Raw genomic sequence first — 21,127 nt, 5'->3', positions numbered from 1 at the left:
GATCTGTACAGTTTGCTTCTTCACAATTAACTGGCAGCTATTCTACCAAACTAAAGTAAAGAGTAATGCTGAACTCAGTGAAACATTAAGAATTGGTATCCCATGTTTTCTTATTCTTGTCCTATCCCTCTCTTTTTAATTTATATGTATTTCTTTTTCAATTATAAACCCGAAGACAGTCTTTTTTTAATGTAAGTTGCACTGGGAAGCTTTCCAGCTGAAGTATAGTGCATAAGTGTTCTTAATAAATATATAATTTGAAACAGAATGCTGAACCTTTGATCTGATCTATCATTGCCATAGGTTTGCCATCACGGTGCTAGACTATGGCATTCTCCCATGAGATTCAGGCAAAATGCATATTGCATAATATCTCAAGAGAAGAATCACTGAAACCAGTTAGCCTGATTTTGGGTGCCAGTTTTCCAAAACATTGCTACTCCTTTATGTATTGCTTTCTAACTAGTATAAACCATAGACAGATGTTGAGTTTCCCATTTAAAGTATGAATCTAAGCAATGGTATGTAACATTAATAACAGCTGAAATAAAGAAATAGCCTCAGAAATAACAATAACATTAGATTGTACAGCATGAGAACTGTTTCTTTGTGGCCTTTGTCTCTAGTGGTGATCGTTTAACCAATTGTTGTACAGTTACAGGAAGGATTTTTAAGACTCTCATTAAAATTCTTATGTTTGAAATATGTGATATGAATAACATGTATGAGTTGAAATATATGTTTCTTGCCTTTTCTTCCCAACAGACTGGACCATCCTCTTACATTGTCAGAGAAGATTGTATATGGCCATTTAGATGATCCTGTCAATCAGGATATTGAGAGGGGCAAGACATACTTGCGTCTGCGACCAGATCGGGTAGCTATGCAGGATGCCACCGCCCAGATGGCCATGCTGCAGTTCATCAGTAGTGGGTTGCCTAAGGTGGCAGTGCCCTCAACTATCCACTGTGATCACCTTATTGAAGCTCAGCTAGGTGGTGAAAAAGATCTTCGAAGAGCAAAGGTTAATATTATTTAGCCTACGGTGAAATAATTGGTTCAAATTTAATGTGAAATGTAGCCCACCTTACTTTTGACTCCTGCACTACAAGATAATAATTATTTTACATGAGTTGTTTTGGAGAACTGTGGCCTGAAAGATAAACTTGTAGCCTATCCTGTCTCAGGCTCTGGATTCGAGAATTACCTTGCAGAAGGCCAAAGAGAAAACAAAATTGATCCTATAAAATCCTTACTTTGTGTTGTCTATTAAATTCCTGTTCAAGAATTGTCTATTTGGCATGTTTTTGGTAGTTAATTTACATTTTTTATTATATTCCTCTCTATGGACTTTGCTTTCTGAATTCTAATGCTAGTCATTTGAACTTCTTTGAAAGTTTTGAAACTCTTCCCTCTTTTTTGTCCATGGCAATAGAATAAAAATTGCAGCTGCACTTTTAAAGTAGCTATTTGGCACATAATAAGTTAGGATGAATGGCCAATGACATTGCATCAAATTGTACCATGTGAATGTACTCTGTTCTAGTTAAGGCCTTTGAGTTACTGTAAACATTTTAAAAGCTTCCGCCAGTTCATTGTAGAGGAAAATCCTTTCATTTTTAGATTCTTTCTCAATAGATGCCCAAGATTTAACATACAGATTACTGTTTAACTTTGCTTATTCCCTAAGATCACACATCCCCTCCTTTCTGTTGTATTTAATAAGATATTTTGATGAGTAAACATCAGTTCATTACAGGAGGAGAAAACATTATTCTAATAGTCTATGGTGACTTATTAATGGCTAGTACTTGGATGGGAAATCCACACTATGGATTAGGCTGGAAAATTGAAAATGACATCCTGGAAGGAAGCAGCAGCAACCCACTTTTGTTATCAAGAAAATCACACAATCAGTAGAGCTTTGTCTTTTGATCAGGCATTCTGAGAATTTGAAAACTTCTGATGTATCCTGTCTGCCAGTGCAGCATTCCAGTATCACTTCATTGTCTTACATAAAGTGTTCTGAAGTGAAACTCTTGAAATAATAATGAAACTGCGTGCGGTTGAAATTGTCACTTGGATTTTCCTAATAGTTAAGCCAATCCTGTTCAAATGAATATATTTAATGAACATACTTAAATTTTGTACACATAAACAGGATATTAATCAAGAAGTATACAACTTCCTAGCCACCGCAGGTGCCAAATATGGAGTGGGTTTCTGGAAACCAGGATCAGGAATTATTCACCAGGTAAACTTCTTTCTTTGTTAAGGGAAAAGTAGGCAAGATTGGAGACAAAGGAAGTTAATTTATGCTAAATTGGATACCCACTGTTCTGAATATTGATTGACCGTAACTGTTGGGACTTTAGCTTCTGTTTAAAGGGATCAGAAAGTCAGGAAAGTAATTAATTACATAAAATTACATTATAATTCTGTGACATCAATCTCTTAAAAAATAGTGCTGTTTTTTAAACTTTCGAATCTAATTCACTAATCAGGGAATTTGACTAAGTTCCTTACGTATTTTCTTCCTACTGAGATGAATTATTGAAAGCCAATATTTTGAAGGACTCAAGATTTTTCTTATCCACAAATTAAAATGATATTTTTCTGAGTTAGAGCTTGTTATAATAAGTGTTTGTCGGATAGACTGTGATTCTTCTTGTTTCTTTGACAACTCCTTGGTTTTTCAAGGCTCCGAGGAAATGAAGTGACTTGGACTGCTGTTGCAAGAAAACTTAAAAGTAAAATTATTTGAACATGTCTTAAGCTTACTCCATGGTGATAAAGCAGGAGAAGCTTAACTATGGTACTTCTCTTACCTGATAGTATCAGCAGATTGTGCATTGTTTAGAGTGGCAAATTCCCTCTTAAATAAATTATTTTAATTATTATTTTAATTCTTTATAGCTACCCACTCTATTATAGCTTAAAGGATGGCATGTAGATTTCTCTCTGGCTGCCTTGTCAGTGCAACATGGCATTTTGCTAATAAAATTATTCTGGTTCAGCAAAATCATGCTTCACGTGGGTTAAGTCCATTGTGGTGTTTGGAGCCAGACCTATCATCTGTGATCAGTTTTGTCTTGTGAACTCTCATTAAGTCGATAGGATGCTCTTGAGATTTTCCCTGGCCATTTGTGTGCTTGATTCCTACCCCTTCTGGCTCTTTAGGAGAACAGGATGACACATTGTTTCTGGGAAGAGATTCACACTGTGGTAACATCAGTATCCATTTAGGAGATCATAATATATCATTTCAAGAGGCCCTTCCTGGTTACATCTGCACTGATTAAGTATTGCTCTGTCTCTAATTTTCCTTTTGGGGAAAGACAATGAGACTATGTTTGGAGTTCAGCTATAGCTCACTCTAGAAGAAGCAGATCATCTGGATCTTTCCAGGGCAGCCAAGGCATGGACCTGAGATAGTATTAGTCTCTCTGATATATTATCTCTGGATTGGAGGGAGATAAGCACCTCCTGGTCCTATTGGACCTTTCAGCAGCCTTCAGTATCCTCAGCATGGTTCCCTTCTGTCCATGGGATCGCGATCAATTGGATACAACTTGACTAACAACAACAACAACAATATATGTGTTGATCCAGTGTCTCTGAATGTTGTGAGAGCATGAATGGGGTAGAACAGGCTGAGGCTGAATGTTAGCAAGATGAAGTTACTGTTTGTTCACTGTGGGTTACTAGCCTCTCTGGTGGTGCCTCTTGATTGCTTGGCGTTACTCTGTAGGAACAGGTTTGTGATGGGAAAAATGTCAAGCAAATAAATCTTCACTGGATTTCACTTTTAAATTAATTATTTTTTACTATACTGTTTTTTGTGGATTATTATAGTTAAACAATAATTAAAAATTGCAAGGAATTAGGAAAAGTAGAATCCTTCCAATGACTGAATGCCTTCCAGATGCATGACTTTCAATTCTCAAACTTTCATCATGCTAGCTGGGGAATTTGGAAGTTGCCATATCTGGAGGAAGCCCGGATTGGAAAGAGATGGTGCAGTTTTATTTACTGTGATGTTAAGTTTATTCTATGATTAATTTAGTTTTAATTTTTTTGAAATATTATAACAAACTAGTTTTGGTCCCTCTTTTGTACTAGAAGTTTAAAACATTTTGAAGTGTTGGTTTGCTCATCTTTGCTTAAATTACATTGTACTGTTTGTCTCAGATTATTCTGGAGAACTACGCCTATCCTGGTGTTATGCTTATTGGCACCGATTCCCATACCCCCAATGGTGGTGGATTGGGTGGCATCTGTATTGGAGTTGGTGGTGCTGATGCAGTTGATGTCATGGCAGGAATCCCCTGGGAGCTTAAATGTCCAAAGGTAAATTAGAGAAGAATAAAAATGTTTCTTCATCCAGCAAATGGAACTATATGAACAAGAAAATATTTTTTAAAAGTGGAGATGCTACATTGCTAAACATGCTGCTATGATGGGGAAATTCTGAAATTTTAATCATTTCCCCATTCTTACTGACCACTGTGCTAAACTTATGAGAGCCTTAATACTAATCGTTTTTTTTATCCAAAAAGTATCTTATTTCTTTATTTCCAATTACTGTAAAATACTACACAAAAGATTTGAGAAACTGAATTTTTACTTAAATCTAAGTGACGTAATCTATTTTCATTGGTGGTTTTCAGGTGATAGGAGTAAAATTAACTGGTAAACTATCAGGCTGGAGTTCTCCAAAAGATGTAATCCTTAAAGTGGCTGGAATACTTACTGTGAAAGGTGGTACAGGAGCCATCATAGAATATCATGGGCCTGGTGTGGATTCCATCTCTTGTACAGGTGAGGAACAACCATTTCATATCAATGAAAATGAATGTTTGATCATTGATGATGGACTATTATGGGTGTTAAAGTGATATTTCACTGGCTAAAATATACGTCATTTTTGTAATCTATGGAGGGAAATACTTGACAGCCATTAAGCCATGTGGATCAGCAGTGTTACAAGAAATGCTGCTGTATGCTGGCCCTTTATTATGTCTGTTAGAAAATAATTATAAAGCTGAGTTGCATCAAACTTGAATCAACCAAGAACAGTTCAGTATTGTCATCAAGAGACAGTTCAGTACTGACTTGAGAGAATCTTAATACATTCAGAGAATATCAGTGGTATTTTGGTTTCATTTGTTAGCAATTGGAGGTACTCTGTCCAGGAAAACAAATGTTTTATAATGTTTAAATATAAATTGAGTCCTGAGGGACCAGTCATGAGTAGGAAGAGGAATGACTATAAAGAATCAGAGATGGAATTCAACTGTTTTGGCCTTAAGAGTTACTGCTTTTAACTAAAATACATAAAATGCTACTTACCTCCTACTTTATGTTAAACACGTTTTGTGAGTAAACTAATTTCTGAATGGTATTTGCTCTGGGTTCTAATTTCACTTGTCTGAATGTCTTTCAACTCCAGGAATGGCAACTATCTGTAATATGGGAGCAGAGATTGGTGCAACTACTTCAGTCTTCCCTTACAATCACCGTATGAAGACATATTTATCCAAGACTGGACGTGCTGGTAAGACCTTTAAGTGGTCGGATTTTACCAAAGGCTGTTATTTGTTTTCACTATTCTCCTTTCTGGGAAACAGAGATAAAGTTAGGTTTAACAATTGCTTCATAGAGATGATGGTGATGAAAAATGAATATTCAACAGTTTGGATAGTGGTATAATAATGCATGCATACATATAGCCCTCATTTAGCAAGTACTACTGGAACCTGCAACTCAGTTGTTAAGCAGAATGGTTGCTAAGTGAAACAGGGACTATGCTTATAAGCTTAATTCAGCTTTTCTTTGCTTTACAGACATGTAAAGATGAGGATTGGTCGCAAAGTTACTGTTTCATTAGCATTGCAACTGCAAATGGCTACTTATACAAGGCAGTCGTTAAACTAGAATTACTTGTATTTTTGTGTATAAATGCAGAAAGATTGAAAAACATTTGAAGAGATTGGAAAGTGCTGAGATAGTTAATTTTCATATTTGCATTTATTATGTGATTATATTTTATGTTAATTCAATTTATTTAATTTGGTCAAGATTTGGATTACCCCTACAGGGAAAGTTGGATTACCTCAACTTTCAACTAGTCATTTAATGACCATCTGAAGTTAGAACCCCAAATAAAATAACTTCCATTCAGGAGAATGGATTTGGATTTATGATCCTGTGATTTCCTTAATGACTGCCACCAAAATGGTAAAAATAATTGTATCTAATTGTGTTGGTCCCTCAACTTTCAACTGCCACAATTTATGATTGAAATCTTGGTCCCAGTTGCAATTGTAAGTCAAGAACTGCTTATAAAGTCATGGGGGACTTTAACCTGCCATCAACGGGCTTGTCATCGACGACGGCTCGGGAGTTCCAGGCTTCCATGACGGCCTTGGACCTGATTTAAGTAATTGATGGCCCTACGCACACAGGGGGAGGCAAACTGGACTTAATTTATATCTCTGGTCAGTGGCTAAATGATCTGGAATTAGATAAGTTAGAAACAGAACCGGTGTCATGGTCAGATTATTTTCTCCTTCGCCTAGATTTTCGGACCGCTACCCACCACTGCAGGGAGACGGAACCAATGCGTTGGTTCCGTCCCAGGCGCCTGATGGACCCGGAGAGGTTCCTGATGGAGCTTGGGCCGTTTCCTGAGGACCTGGCCCACGGCACGGCTGAAGAGCTAGTTGCGGCCTGGGAACGGGCCGCAGCTGGAGCTTTGGACCGTGTCGTGCCCTTGCGGCCTCTGACCCGGCGCAGATCTCGGCCGGCCCCTTGGTTCTCCGAGGGGCTGAGGGAGATGAAACGCCGGAGAAGACGCCTAGAGAGTGTCTGGAGGTCCAGCCGTTCTGAAGCTGACCGAACACTAGTTAGGTCTTATTCTAGGGCCTAACTAGTGGCAATGAGGGAGGCGAAGCGTTCCTACGCTTCCACCCTCATTGCGCCAGCAGATAACCGCCCGGCCGCCCTGTTTCGGGTGACCCACTCCCTCCTGCATCAAGAGGTGCGGGATGACCCGTTGCAGGGACGTGCCGAGGAGTTTAGTGGTTATCTATACGACAAAATCGTTCAGCTCCGGGATGGCTTGGACCGAAATTGGGATGATCCAGATGAGAGGGCAGAGTCGCGTCTTGTGGAGATTGTTTGGGATGAGTTTGATCCTGTGGCTCCCGAGGACATGGACAGGTTGCTGGGGAGGCTGCATACCACGACATGTTTACTGGACCCGTGCCCTTCCTGGTTGGTGCTGGCCTCCCGGGAAGTGACACGAGGCTGGCTCCAGGGGATTATCAACGCTTCTTTGTTGGAGGGAGTTTTCCCTGCCGCCTTGAAGGAGGTGGTGGTGAGACCCCTCCTCAAGAAGCCTTCCCTGGACCCAGCTATTTTAGGTAATTACCGTCCGGTCTCCAACCTTCGCTTCATTGCGAAGGTTGTAGAGAGTGCTGTGGCATGGCAGCTACCCCAGTACCTGGATGAAGCTGTCTATCTGGACCCGTTCCAGTCTGGCTTCCGACCCGGATATAGCACGGAGACAGCTTTGGTCGCGTTGGTGGATGATCTCTGGAGGGCCAGAGACAGGGGTCATTCCTCTGCCCTGGTCCTGTTAGATCTCTCAGCGGCTTTTGATACCATCGACCATGGTATCCTGCTGCGCCGGTTGGGGGGGTTGGGAGTGGGAGGCACCGTTTATCGGTGATTCTCCTCCTATCTCTCTGACCGGTCGCAGATGGTGTTGACAGGGGGGCAGAGGTCGACCGCGAGGCACCTTACTTGTGGGGTGCCACAGGGGTCGATTCTCTCGCCCCTCCTGTTCAACATCTATATGAAGCCGTTGGGCGAGATCATCAGTGGCTTCGGGGTGAGATACCAGCTGTATGCTGATGATACTCAGCTGTACTGTTCCACCCCGGGCCACCCCAATGAAGCTGTCGAAGTGCTGTCCCGGTGTTTGGAAGCTGTACGGGTCTGGATGGGGAGGAACAGGCTCAAGCTCAATCCCTCCAAGACGGAGTGGCTGTGGATGCCGGCACCCCGATACAGTCAGCTGCAGCTGCAGCTGACTGTTGAAGCAGTTATTGGCCCCAAAGGAGGGAGTGCGCAACTTGGGTGTTCTCCTGGATGCACGGCTGTCGTTTGAAGATCATTTGGCGGCCGTCTCCAGGAGAGCCTTTCACCAGGTTCGCCTGGTTTGCCAGTTGCGCCCCTTCCTTGATCAGGATGCCCTATGCTCTCGTCACCTCTCGCCTGGATTATTGCAATGCTCTCTACATGTGGCTCCCCTTGAGATGCACTCGGAGGCTTCAGTTGGTCCAGAATGCAGCTGCGCGGGTGATAGAGGGAGTCCCACGTAGCTCCCATGTAACACCTCTCCTGCGCAGACTGCACTGGCTACCTGTTGCCTTTCGGGTGCATTTCAAGGTTTTGGTTACCACCTTTAAAACGCTCCATGGCTTGGGGCCTGGGTACTTACGGGACCGCCTGCTGTTACCTCATGCCTCCCACCGACCCGTACGCTCACACAGAGAGGGACTTCTCAGGATGCCATCCACCAAACAATGTCGGCTGGCGGCCCCCAGGGGAAGATCCTTCTCTGTGGGGGCTCCTACTCTTTGGAATGAACTTCCCCCTGGTTTACGCCAAATACCTGACCTTCGGACCTTTCGCCGCGAATTGAAAACATATTTGTTTGTTCGCGCGGGGCTTTCTTAAATTGTCTAGATTTCGAATTTAAATTCTATTTAAGTTTTAAATTGGGTTTTTTAGATTTTTTAATATTTTAATCTTTTGGCCAAATTGTATAATAAGTTTTTTAATTTACTTTTAATTGTACATTGTTTATTTTTATCTTGGCTGTACACTGCCCTGAGTCCTTCGGGAGAAGGGCGGTTTAGAAATCTAATAAAATAAATAAAATAAAATAAATAAATAAATAAATAAATATTAGTGTACTTTATATTAGCTTGCATATTTTGGTACAAACAGATTTTGGATGAGGCAGAGGCCTGTTTGGTAATTTTAGAAAAATTAATTGCTCTTTCTTCACAGATGATCATGGTCAGTTTTTCTCTTTCTAATCTATCCTCTTCTTTTTCTATTTTCAGAAATTGCTAATGTGGCAGATGAATTCCAAGAGCATTTGAAACCTGATCCTGGCTGTTCCTATGATCAGCTAATTGAAATTAATCTCAGCGAGGTAAGTAATTCTTGTAGCTTCTGAAGAAAGCTAGAGAAATAACAAGAGATTTAGAAAGGGATCTGGACTGTGCTATGTGTGTTCGTTTTTTCCTTATCTTTGTTGCTGAGAAGCCTGTGTAACAAGGGTCCTCAAACTTTTTAAACAGGGGACCAGTTCACGATCCCTCAGACTGTGGGGCGTGGAGCTGGGCGAACCAACTCGGTGGATGTGACTAGATCAGTGCTTCTCAATTATTTTCTGTCATGCCCCCCTAGGAAGAAGAAAACATTTTTCGCGCCCCCCCGCGCGACTTTCTTTCAGGCGTTTTTCTCCTTGAAAGGGAGGAGCATGCGCAGTCACATGTACTGGCAGTCCCACACTAAAGATGGCTCCGACAGGCTCGTGTCACAAGGGTTTTGGACAGCCAATCAGATGCTCCCGTTGTTCTCTGATTGGATACAGAGACATAAACACGGGGCTTAGCTTGTTTGCCGAGGTCAAACGCGCCCCCCTTTACGGAGCCCTATTTGAGAAACGCTGGGCTAGATGGTCATGTGACTGGATGGTCATGGCCAATTTAGCAGTCCATTAAACAATGCACACAAATTAAACTTTAATTTGTTATGCTCCTGGGGATGGAAAGCAGGTTAGTGAAGGAATGTGGCTGCTTTGGATGTTTGAGGGATGTGTGTGTGTATGTGTGTGTCCCCATATCTCTCTCTCTCTCTCTCTCTCTCTCTCTCCCTTCCATCCCTCCTTCTCTCACTCTGGAGGTCAGGGAGGGCAAAAACTGGCCTGTTTTTGCCCTCCTCGGCCTCCAGAAGCACTTTGCTGGCCAAAAATGGGCTTGTTTTTGGCCTCCTTGGCCTCCAGTACAACTCTGCCACCCAAAAATGGGCTCGTTTTTGGCCTCCTGAGGCTTTCATGCCTTCCGTTCTTGGCTTCCTCAGCCTCCAGAACCACTCTGCCACCCAAAAACGGGCATGTTTTTGGCCTCCCAAGGCCTCTGCACATCCCGTTTTTGGCCTCGGTCTCCAGAAGGCAGGTGGGGGCCGCTGGGTAGGTGGGCCGATGTTGGGTGGGGCAGCCTCGTGGTCCCACGCGGGCCAGATTAATGGCTTTGGTGGGCCATAGTTTGAAGACCCCTGCTGTGTAAGAACAATTTTAAAATATGCCATATCCTGATGCAATTCATGCATTGATGTATTACAAAAAAACAGTTGTGTTCTTATAATGGTCTTTAGTGTATTCTCAAATATTTCCCTAAATTTTTCTTTCCTAAAGCTGAAACCCCTTATCAATGGGCCTTTTACTCCAGATCTGGCACATACAATAGAAGAGATTGGCTCTGTGGCAGAAAAAAAGGGATGGCCAGTGGATATTCGAGTTGGTGAGTAGGATTTTATCTGACTGACTCTTTTCTTTTTAAGGTAGCTTTCCTTTCCACCTTAACATTCAGGTGGAAAGGAAACATTTCTTTTACATTTAAACATTTTTTGCATAATGTATTTGATTCTGCCATGCCAATATCTGGAAAAAATAATATTGGCTTACTGTACTATAGCGAAACCAACGTTTTCACCTATTTTTCATTGTTTATTATAGGGTTAATGGTCCTGTTGTGATTATATATTCAAAGTGATTTAATAAAGTAATATTAAAGTAATAAACTAAACTGTTTGGAAAATGAAAGTATTCACTACAGGTCTTCAATTTATTCTTAAGTAGTAGCCATTGTGCCATTTAATTCAAATTGATATGACAGAATACTGGCTGTTTTCCCCTAATCTTACTCTAAAATGCTAGAGCCATGCAAAAATTACGGATTCAGATAATTCTTCTAGTGAAGAAAAAGTATTTTCAGCAGGATAAAGTTTAAAAGAATCTGATAGCGATATTTCGTCTCTGTTCTGTCTGCACAGGTCTGATTGGTAGCTGCACTAATTCAAGCTATGAGGATATGGGGCGCTCCGCAGCAGTGGCGAAACAAGCACTAAGTTATGGTGTTAAGTGCCAGTCTCAGTTTACTATTACACCTGGTTCAGAGCAGATACGGGCCACAATTGAAAGAGATGGATATGTAAGTATTCTTTTTCCTCTTTGCAGTTGGAATATGCTTTTTTTAAAATTGGGTTGAAGACCAACACTTTGTCTGATGTCTAATTTTGTTTTCTGTCTCCTTCAGTCAAAAATCTTGCGTGATGTTGGTGGAGTGGTTCTTGCTAATGCATGTGGGCCCTGCATAGGCCAATGGGACAGGTAAGATGTTACATATATAGAAAAAACTATGTTAATTTCCCATAAGAAATAAGCATTTTATTCTTTTATTATTACTAAAGAATATTACTAAATATTACTATATTACTAAAGAATAGAAATAGAAATAAAAAAAGGAATAAATAAAATTGAATAAACAAGAAACTTATAAAAATTTCAGGTAATCCTTGTTTCACAACTGACTTAAGTGATTATTTACAATTACAACTATAATAAATAGTAGTAAACAGTAGTAAAAAATCATTTTCTAATCAATGTACACACTTACAACCAAATGTCTGTCTGTGCATGATAGCAACATACACTGAAGTAAGAGTAATACTGGTGTTACTGCACAATAGAATTTTATCTAAATGAAGCAGCAGCAACCAAAGATCCTTGTTTAGTGATTGTTTTGCCAGAACCAATGACAGTTGCTAAATGAGGACAGTTGTGATTTCTAAAAAATAAATTTTCAATATATCATTAGTTGCAATTAAACTGAGCCCAACATCCTAGTGTAAATAATCAAATAAGATTACAGCCTATATTAAATTCAGTCTATGTTGTTAAAAATGTATTCTAATTTAGAATATCTAGTAAAACTAAAGTACTTTAAGAATAGAGAAACCCAATTTTGGATGTGATACAAATCCATGTATTGTTATATAAGTAGGCCTTGATTTGCAACTATAATGGAGCCTATTACAATCATAAATCTTAAAATGAGTCACCCCCATGACTAACTCAATTTCAAGATTTTTTTTGTGGTGGTTGTTAAGCAAATTACCGTGTTCATTAAGTTAATCTGTGGTCATTAAAGAGGCCCATTGTGCTATTGCTATTGGTATTGGCTTTGCTTGTCAGAAGTTGGTTGGGAAGGTTACAAATGATGATCACATAACCCCGGGACAATACCGCTGTCACAAATGTATGCTAGTTGCTAAGTGCCCAAATTTTGATCACGTGACTATGGGGATGCTGCAGTGATCAAAAGTGTGAAAACTGGTCAGAAGTAACATTTTTCAGTGCTGTTGTAACTTCAAACAGTCACTAAATGAATGGTTGTAAGTAGAGAATTACCTATATTTCAAATTAGCTGGTATTTGTGTGTACATCCTGAATAGTCTCCTCCTCAAAGTAGTTTACAACTAAATAAACTCATTATTTTTTTTTAATTATAGCTGCTACTAACAATTTGATTCTGCAAGCAGTTTTGATACAGTTGTGGCCGAAAGTGTTGGCACCCCAGAAATTTTTCCAGAAAATCAAGTATTTCTCACAGAAAAGTATTGCATCAACACATGTTTTGCTATACACATGTTTATTCCCTTTGTGTGTATTGGAACAAAACAAAAAAAGGTAGGAAAAAAAGCAAATTGGACATAATGTCACACAAAACTCCAAAAATGGGCTGGACAAAATTATTGGCACCCTTTCAAAATTGTGGATAAATAAGATTGTTTCAGGCATGTGATGCTCCTTTAAACTCACCTGGGGCAAGTAACAGGTGTGAGCAATATAAAAAGCACACCTGAAAGCAGATAAAAAGGAGAGAAGTTCACTTAGTCTTTGCATTGTGTGTCTTTGTGTGCCACACTAAGCATGGACAACAGAAAGAGAAGAGAACTGTCTGAGGACTTGAGAACCAAAATTGTGGAAAAATATCAACAATCTCAAGGTTACAAGTCCATCTCCAGAGATCTAGATTTGCCTTTGTCCACAGTGCGCAACATTATCAAGAAGTTTGCAACCCATGGCACTGTAGGTAATCTCCCTGGGCATGGACGGAAGAGAAAAATTTGATGAAAGGTTGCAGCGCAGGATAGTCCGGATGGTGGATAAGCAGCCCCAAACAAGTTCCAAAGAAATTCAAGATGTTCTGCAGGCTCAGGGAGCATCAGTGTCAGCAAGAACTATCCGTCAATATTCAAATGAAATGAAACGCTATGGCAGGAGACCCAGGAGGACCCCACTGCTGACACAGAGAAATAAAAAAGCAAGATTACAGTTTGCCAAAATGTACTTGAGTAAGCCAAAATCCTTCTGGGAAAACGTCTTGTGGACAGATGAGACCAAGATAGAGCTATTTGGTAAAGCACATCATTCTACTGTTTACCAAAAACAGAATGAGGCCTACAAAGAAAAGAACACAGTACCTACAGTGAAATATGGTGGAGGTTCAATGATCTTTTGGGATTGTTTTGCTGCCTCTGGCACTTGACTGTGTGCAAGGCATCATAAAATCTGAGGATTACCAAAGTATTTTGGGTCGCACTGTAGAGCCCAGTGTCAGAAAGCTGGGTTTGCATCCAAGATCTTGGGTCTTCCAGCCCGACAATGACCCCAAACATACGTCAAAAAGCACCCAGAAATGGATGGCAACAAAGCGCTGGAGAGTTCTGAAGTGGCCAGCAATGAGTCCAGATCTAAATCCCATTGAACACCTGTGGAGAGATCTTAAAATTGCTGTTGGGAAAAGGCGCCCTTCCAATAAGAGAGACCTGAAGCAGTTTGCAAAGGAAGAGTGGTCCAAAATTCCGAGTGAGAGGTGTAAGAAGCTTATTGATGGTTATAGGAAGCGACTGATTTCAGTTATTTTTTCCAAAGGGTGTGCAAACAATTATTAAGTTAAGGGTGCCAATAATTTTGTCCAGCCCATTTTTGGAGTTTTGTGTGACATTATGTCCAATTTGCTTTTTTTCCTGCCTTTTTTTGTTTTGTTCCAATACACACAAAGGGAATAAACATGTGTATAGCAAAACATGTGTTCATGCAATACTTTTCTGTGAGAAATACTTGATTTTCTGGAAAAATTTCTGGGATGCCAACACTTTCGGCCATGACTGTAGTATAACCTATACATATATGTTGCACTTTCTACTTTATAAATATTTTCATCTCAGTTTCATGATAGCATAATTATGAACAAAAGAGTTTAGATTGCTAACAAAATTATGTATTTTCTAATATAAACTAAGGTAAAAAGATGTGAATTGATGAGATTGTAACATCCCTTTGATTTGGGGTATGAGGACTTCCTATGGATTTTGTGTGGGTTTTGTTCATTTACATCATTCTATAGACAATGTGTTATTTGAGTAGATAATTTCTTGTTCCAATTACTCAGCTTTTATATATAATAGGAATTTTTCTATGAATTTTTAGGAGCATTAGCTTGAAGTAATAAGTAGTAATAAATTTTAGGAAGTTAACAATGATTTGTTCATACCCTTATGGCAAACTAAACGTTTTACTCATTGGACAAACTTTCTTCCTTTGCAGAAAAGATACTAAAAAAGGTGAAAAGAATACAATTGTTACATCCTATAACAGAAATTTTACTGGTCGTAATGATGCCAACCCTGAGACACATGCATTTGTAACTTCTCCAGAGGTATAGTATATGATGAGTATATGAGAGTAAACACAACTTGCTTAGCATAGTTTCACATATCACACTAAAGCTAAAACCATGCAAACCCATTGTGTATACAGGTACTCATTGACTTACGATAGCAGTTGGGATCAGAATTTCTGTTGCTAAGCAATGAAGGCATAAAGCACAACTGCGTCATTTAGTGATGGCAATCCCTGCAGTCCCAGTTGCCGTAGTTAACTGAATTCCATGGTCCTTAGGCAAGACGATTTCTTGCTGGCTTGCCATAACCATAGTCAGAGGGGAAGCCGACAGGAATTTGCAAGTCCCAGGACCACAGAAGCATAGCAAGGGGAAGATGCAAGGGAGGGTTGGAGAGAATGCATAAGAAATGCTGGGAGAGTCAGAATTTTTGTTCAAGATGTGTGGGTTCGGGATGGTACACAAGGGTGTGAGGGAGTGCATGAGAGCCACTGTCTGGACAGGAAGGCTGCATGAAGATGTGCACATGATGTGCTGTATGGGTCAGGAGGGTGTATGGAGATGGGGGCTGCTAAGTTTGGTAAGTGCATGATGCTATGCATGTCAGGAAAGATGTGAGGGGATGCTAAAAAGCACTGGTATTGGAAAGGGAATCAAGGGTTGCACGAGAAATCTGCAAGTTGGGAAGGGTGCAAGTCGGTGCATGTATTTCCCCGAAAATAACACCAGGTCTTACATAAATTTTTGCTCCAAAAGACATATTAGGGCTTATTTTCTGGTTAGGTCTTATTTTGGGGGAAGTACGATACTAAATGCATCCATCTGGTCGACAATCTTAACTGGGGCTTATTTTGGGGGTAGGTCTTATATTACGAGGATCCTGAAAAATCATGCTGGGACTTATTTTCTGGTTGGATCTTATTTTCGGGGAAACAGGGTAGTATGTGGCAATGACCGTCAGAGTTGGAAGATATGCTGTTTAGGAAAAGGTCATATAAAAGGTCACAGCCTGCAGCTGAAAGATGACTTCTCTCCTCTCCCCCCCCTCCCCATTAAGGCTATAAAAGAAATAGTGGGAGAATACTTTCAGACTTGCAGATTCTGAGAATATAGCCTTTCAGTAAAGCAGAAGTAGCTCATCTGGTTATAGTTCCTGTCTGGCTTGCTTGGGAGGGCCGATAATGTGTGAGACCTGTCCAGTGGGAAAGTTAGGTGAAGAGTGTTGCATGAGTCAGGGAGGATGTGCAAATGGCTGGTGTGACATTGCACTCATGTCACATCATGGGTTTGGGGAGGGTGGGTGAGGTGCCATGCATGTCAGGGAAGCTGTGCCAGGAAGGCTGCATGAGGATATGCAAATGGCTGGTGTTGGTGCAGAGGGGCTAGTGAGTGTGCCCAAGCAGGGGGGAGACTTACACCAGTGACTTGCAATCTTTCCTGCAGGGGAAGCCAGCAGGGAAGGTTGCAAATAGTGACTACATAATCGCAGGGCATTTAACAACTGTCCCTAATTGTGAACAGATTGTTAGGCACACAGATTAAGATGCTATGACCGTGAGGGGTGCTTGGAATTCTTATAACCATCATATATTCAGCACTGAATATGGCACTGAATGAACTACTGAGGACTACCTGTATTAGAAAAAGAATGTATTTCAATTGCCTCCTTTTCTCAGAGGCCTTTACTTAATTAAGATCGTTTATTCAATTCTGGACCTATATTCCAATTTTTGCTCATCTTGAACTTCATGCTACAAGTAGCTTTTCCCAATCAGGTATTTCTCTTCATACAATGCCAGGGTTTTAGTTGAAGTAGTCAATGATGGTTACAAAAATACTTAGTATGCTATTACTTGCAAGTAAGACAGAAATGAGAGAACCTTTTTTACTCATAATGGATTGCCTTTTCCAGATAGTAACAGCCCTGGCACTTGCTGGCACTCTGAAGTTTAATCCGGAGGTTGACTTTCTAACAGGAGCAGATGGAAAGAAGTTTAAGCTTGAGCCACCTGATGCTGATGAGTTGCCAAAATTGGTACTTATTTTTTTTTAATCTTCAGAAATTCTAGGAAGCATGTCTTCTCTGTCATGGTGATTGCCTAATGAACAGCCTCCTTCCAGTGATTTGGATGGTTACGACCCTGTTGGCTTTTGGAAAAGTTATAAACCTGGCTTTTCACCCAGGCACTGGTATGAGGACTTTAATGGAGATGTGTATATATGGGTGGTGTACACATACATATGTGTATATGGTGTATTGGGAAGGAATTATTTTTAAGAGCATCAGTTTGATTCTTTTAATGTAGTTTGATTGTTTATGTTTTTTTATTTTCTGGCTACCCTACAGAGTTCCATTAACTAGATGTGTGGCAATATAATTTTGTTTGTTTGTTGGTAGGCTAACTATGTAGCACAGTACATAGCTTAAGTACAGCTGTATAAAACACAAAATACTCCTTATAGGTTGTAATCCCCATGAACAATGGTAGTACATTGAAGTGAAATAGGTGAAGAGTACTAATTTAAGCTTTCAATAAAGGGAAGGAGAAAGGAAAATTATTTGAGTCAAACAATACTTGAGGATGCTAGAGCAAAATGATTCAAGTGATAAAAGTTTATTTGGCTTATGGATATACACAAGACACAGTGTGCATCCAACATATAGTGTTTGCCTTTCCTTCCTAAATAATATTCCTTTCCTCTTTCCAGTCACTTTTTCCTACTTTCTATTAGGAATTTGATCCAGGCCAGGATACCTATCAGTATCCTCCAAAGGATGGTAGTAGCCAACATGTGGATGTGAGCCCCACTAGCCAGCGTTTGCAACTGCTTGAGCCCTTTGACAAGTGGAATGGCAAGGACCTGGAAGATATGTTGGTCCTCATAAAGGTAAGAACTGGAGGCAAACAGATAAATCTGAAGAGTTTTGTTTTGTGTGATTATTTGATAATAGCTAAACTTTCATATAGTTTATGAAACTTTCATAATTTCTAATGCAAAGAACAAAAATAACTTAAGTAACTAATAAATAAATAAGTATTGCTCGAATTATGTAGTGACAGCATACAACTTTGCTCTCCTTCCCAATTTTGAATCGTAGAGTTGATCTATATTTCTTTCAAACTGTTGCTTCTATGTCATAACACATCCACACATATCATAATACATAACACAATACTTGATTACCGGTATATCCAAGGTTGTATGCAATTTGTTATGGACTATATAACAATGAAGTAAAATCTTTTTTTGAAGTTTCTTACCTTTTCCATTATTTACAGAATGTTTGCCATGTGATCTTTCTCTTCTGTATCCCTTTCTCTTCTGAATCTACCTTGTACATCTGGCACTTCCTGTTCCAGGCTGAACTGTAAAATCTTAAAACATTATCTTACTTGTATCTGAGATAAGTATAGTTGTTTTGTGGTTGGAACATGGCTTAGCACTGCTCTTTTCTGGAATTGAAATATAAATTTATTCTTTCAGGTGCCTTGGGCGCTGCTATGTTTTCCATATTTACTTGCAAATTGCAAGTACCACTTTGATTGCAGTATCTTGCAAAATTTTAAGCAATTCAGCTGGATGTTAATTAACTACTGAAGTTCTATGTAGAGTGATATTTTTAGGGCCATTTATCTTCAATTTCCACTGCTTTAACTAATTGAATAAGTCTTTGCATCATCAATTTGGGGAGCTGTAATGGCACAGTGGTTAGAATGCAGTACTGCAGGCTAACTCATTGTTCACTCCAGAAGTTCAATTCTGAACGGCTCAAGGTTGACTCAGCCTTCCATCCTTCCAAGGTCGGTAAAATGAGGACCCAGATTGTTGGGGAAAATATGCTGACTCTGTAAACCACTTAGAGAGGGCTCTGAAGCATATAAGTTTATTGCTAATGCTATTTTTTTCTTATATTTACTATTTGCTTTCTTATTTTCCATATATTTATGCCATCTTTGTTTTTTCAGTTGAGCTTTTGCCTTTCCTAATCACTAACCATTGCATAAAAGGTTAAATCACTTGCCTTTCCCATTTGATTGTTATCCTTAGTTTCAATGCATTGCTTATTGAGGTTTAACTTCTTGATTCTTCTTGTTTTCTGGAATTCAGTTGGACAATTTTTCTTCTATTTCTGTCATCTTTTGCTTTCTGTCTTTCCTCAGCATTGAAAATATGTCCTATTTGCAATAAGTCAGCAGACAGCAACTTCATTTTCTTCTTTTACAGGATATTTTTGTTTGCTTCATCTTTACTGATTCCACAATTTCAGTCTAGTGTTCTTCAGACATTCTTATTTATCTAATCTAACCATTTAAATCTACTTCATCTTCACCCTACAATCATATTGAATATTACTTGGGTCTTATCTCATTGATATGACTCTGTTTATTTTCATTAATTTAAGTTTTGCAAATGGAAGTTTATAGCCTAAGACAGCAACATATCTTCTTTTTTTGCTGATTGAATACAGTAGTACTTGCAGATTATGCATTTGGTTCTATCCCACACTTATTTTTATAAATAATTCAAGGCAGCAAGCATACCTAATATTCCTTTCTCCTCCTGTTGTCCTCACAACAACAACTCCATGAGATGGATTAGGCTGAGAGAGACAGAGTGGCCCAAAGTCACCCACCCAGCTTTCATGCCTAAAGTGGGTTTAGAAGTCAGAATCTCATGAGTTCTAGTCTGGTGTCTTACATAGTCAATTCGATGTAGGCATTTGTCATCCAGTGATATCCATATGTAAAGTTGTATTGTATGTTCTTGAAAGAAGGCAAACGTCTAATTGTCTTGAAATAAATCTATTACTAAATTTCCTGCTTCAGTTTCTATACGAAGACCACATTTTCCCATTAGTCCAAATGCTATTTCAATTCCAACGTTAGTATTCCGGTGTACCTGTAAGGAGTGTCCATTACGGTGTTGCATCAAGAAAGCATTTCAAGTTACCATAGAATCATCCGGTTTTTACTTCCTGTGCATATGTGGTCAGAATATAGACTTGATCCACTATAATGCTGGTTGGTTTGCCTTGGATGTAAACTGATAGTATTTTGTCATTTTATGGGGGTTGTATCTGAGCACTGACTCTGACAACCTTTTATTAATAACAGTAGCTGCTCCATTTCTTCTCTGTTTTTTTCCTTTGTCCATTGTAGAAGATCAGGTGTTCTTCTAATGTGAAGTGACCCATTCCCATCTGCTTCAGTTTGAGTCCCTGAATATCAGTGTTGAATCTTGAGTTCCTGCTCTGACATCATGTTTGTCTGTTCACGGTTCTACATTCTGCATACTAGTGGGTTTTTTATTTATATATGTTTACAGCAAAGAACTTTCTTTTTGTCTCTGGCACACCAGCAACTACACATTCTTTTGGCTTTCATAATTGCTACTCGTACTTGCCTTCTGGTCTTCCTCAGTAGCTTGTTGTGGGCTCATCTTCCATATCATGTTTACATTGTCTTGGTTGTGAATATCCATTTGGTTTTCTTGGCAGAATACTGGAGGGGGTTGCATTTCCTTCTCCAGTGGATCATATTTAGTTTGATCCCTTGTCTATAACCTGCCTGTCATGGATGAATGGATGACCCTTCTGGAAATGTATACTCCCAATGGTATAGCTCAGAGCTTCCTTGGGATGCGCAAGCTGCTTCATGCTACAAGGTAATGATCCATAGGGTAAAATAAATGTTGTCTATTTATTTATTTGTTTGTTTATTTATTTAAAATAAATAAATTGCTTAATGCTGTTGTAATACTCTTTTTATGCAGACTGAATGTCTGTAATTATCTTGCATTCAGGTAAAAGGAAAATGTACAACTGACCACATTTCAGCAGCAGGCCCCTGGCTCAAATTCCGTGGGCACCTGGACAACATTTCAAACAATCTATTGATTGGAGCTATAAATATTGAAAATGACAAGGCCAACTCAGTTAGAAATGCATTAACGCAGGAGTTTGGACCTGTTCCTGACACAGCCCGTTACTACAAGGTAAGGCTATGAAATTTAATTGTATTTTAGGTACGTTGTATGTGTGTAGCAGCAGAAAGAGACTGTTTTTCATTACAGCCATTCAAATGCTGTGAGGAGCCAGAGATCATGTGCTCAGAACAGAAGTCCATAACTAAAAATAGTGAATATTCTGGGTAGATCTGAGACATTGACAGTCATTAGAATTTCTCTGTTTTTTAGATGGCTCTTCGAAACACTGGGAAAGAGCTATGTCAGAAAACCTAGAATAACTGTCACTTAAAATAGAAAATATTAAATTGGGTCTAACTCAGTATGAG

The 21,127-nt window shown here is 39.5% G+C and overlaps 1 protein-coding gene across 1 annotated transcript in view; it reads left to right on the top strand.

Moving 5' to 3' along the window:
- The window catches only part of ACO2 (aconitase 2), a 36,516-nt gene that overhangs the window by 5,406 nt on the left and 9,983 nt on the right, over positions 1 to 21,127 (top strand). The window contains exons 3-15 of the mRNA XM_058189668.1: positions 766 to 1,024; positions 2,162 to 2,254; positions 4,192 to 4,350; positions 4,671 to 4,821; positions 5,453 to 5,557; positions 9,141 to 9,232; positions 10,499 to 10,604; positions 11,137 to 11,294; positions 11,400 to 11,473; positions 14,756 to 14,867; positions 16,744 to 16,866; positions 17,565 to 17,720; positions 20,637 to 20,828. Of these exons, the coding sequence (XP_058045651.1) occupies positions 766 to 1,024; positions 2,162 to 2,254; positions 4,192 to 4,350; positions 4,671 to 4,821; positions 5,453 to 5,557; positions 9,141 to 9,232; positions 10,499 to 10,604; positions 11,137 to 11,294; positions 11,400 to 11,473; positions 14,756 to 14,867; positions 16,744 to 16,866; positions 17,565 to 17,720; positions 20,637 to 20,828 (1,780 nt within the window). The remainder of the gene's footprint in view (positions 1 to 765; positions 1,025 to 2,161; positions 2,255 to 4,191; positions 4,351 to 4,670; positions 4,822 to 5,452; positions 5,558 to 9,140; positions 9,233 to 10,498; positions 10,605 to 11,136; positions 11,295 to 11,399; positions 11,474 to 14,755; positions 14,868 to 16,743; positions 16,867 to 17,564; positions 17,721 to 20,636; positions 20,829 to 21,127) is intronic.

The sequence above is a fragment of the Ahaetulla prasina genome, chromosome 7 (assembly GCF_028640845.1).
Source record: "Ahaetulla prasina isolate Xishuangbanna chromosome 7, ASM2864084v1, whole genome shotgun sequence".
Classification (NCBI taxonomy): Eukaryota; Metazoa; Chordata; class Lepidosauria; order Squamata; family Colubridae; genus Ahaetulla; species Ahaetulla prasina.
Note: the sequence above shows the minus strand (reverse complement) of the source record. Positions and strands in the feature narration are given on the sequence as shown.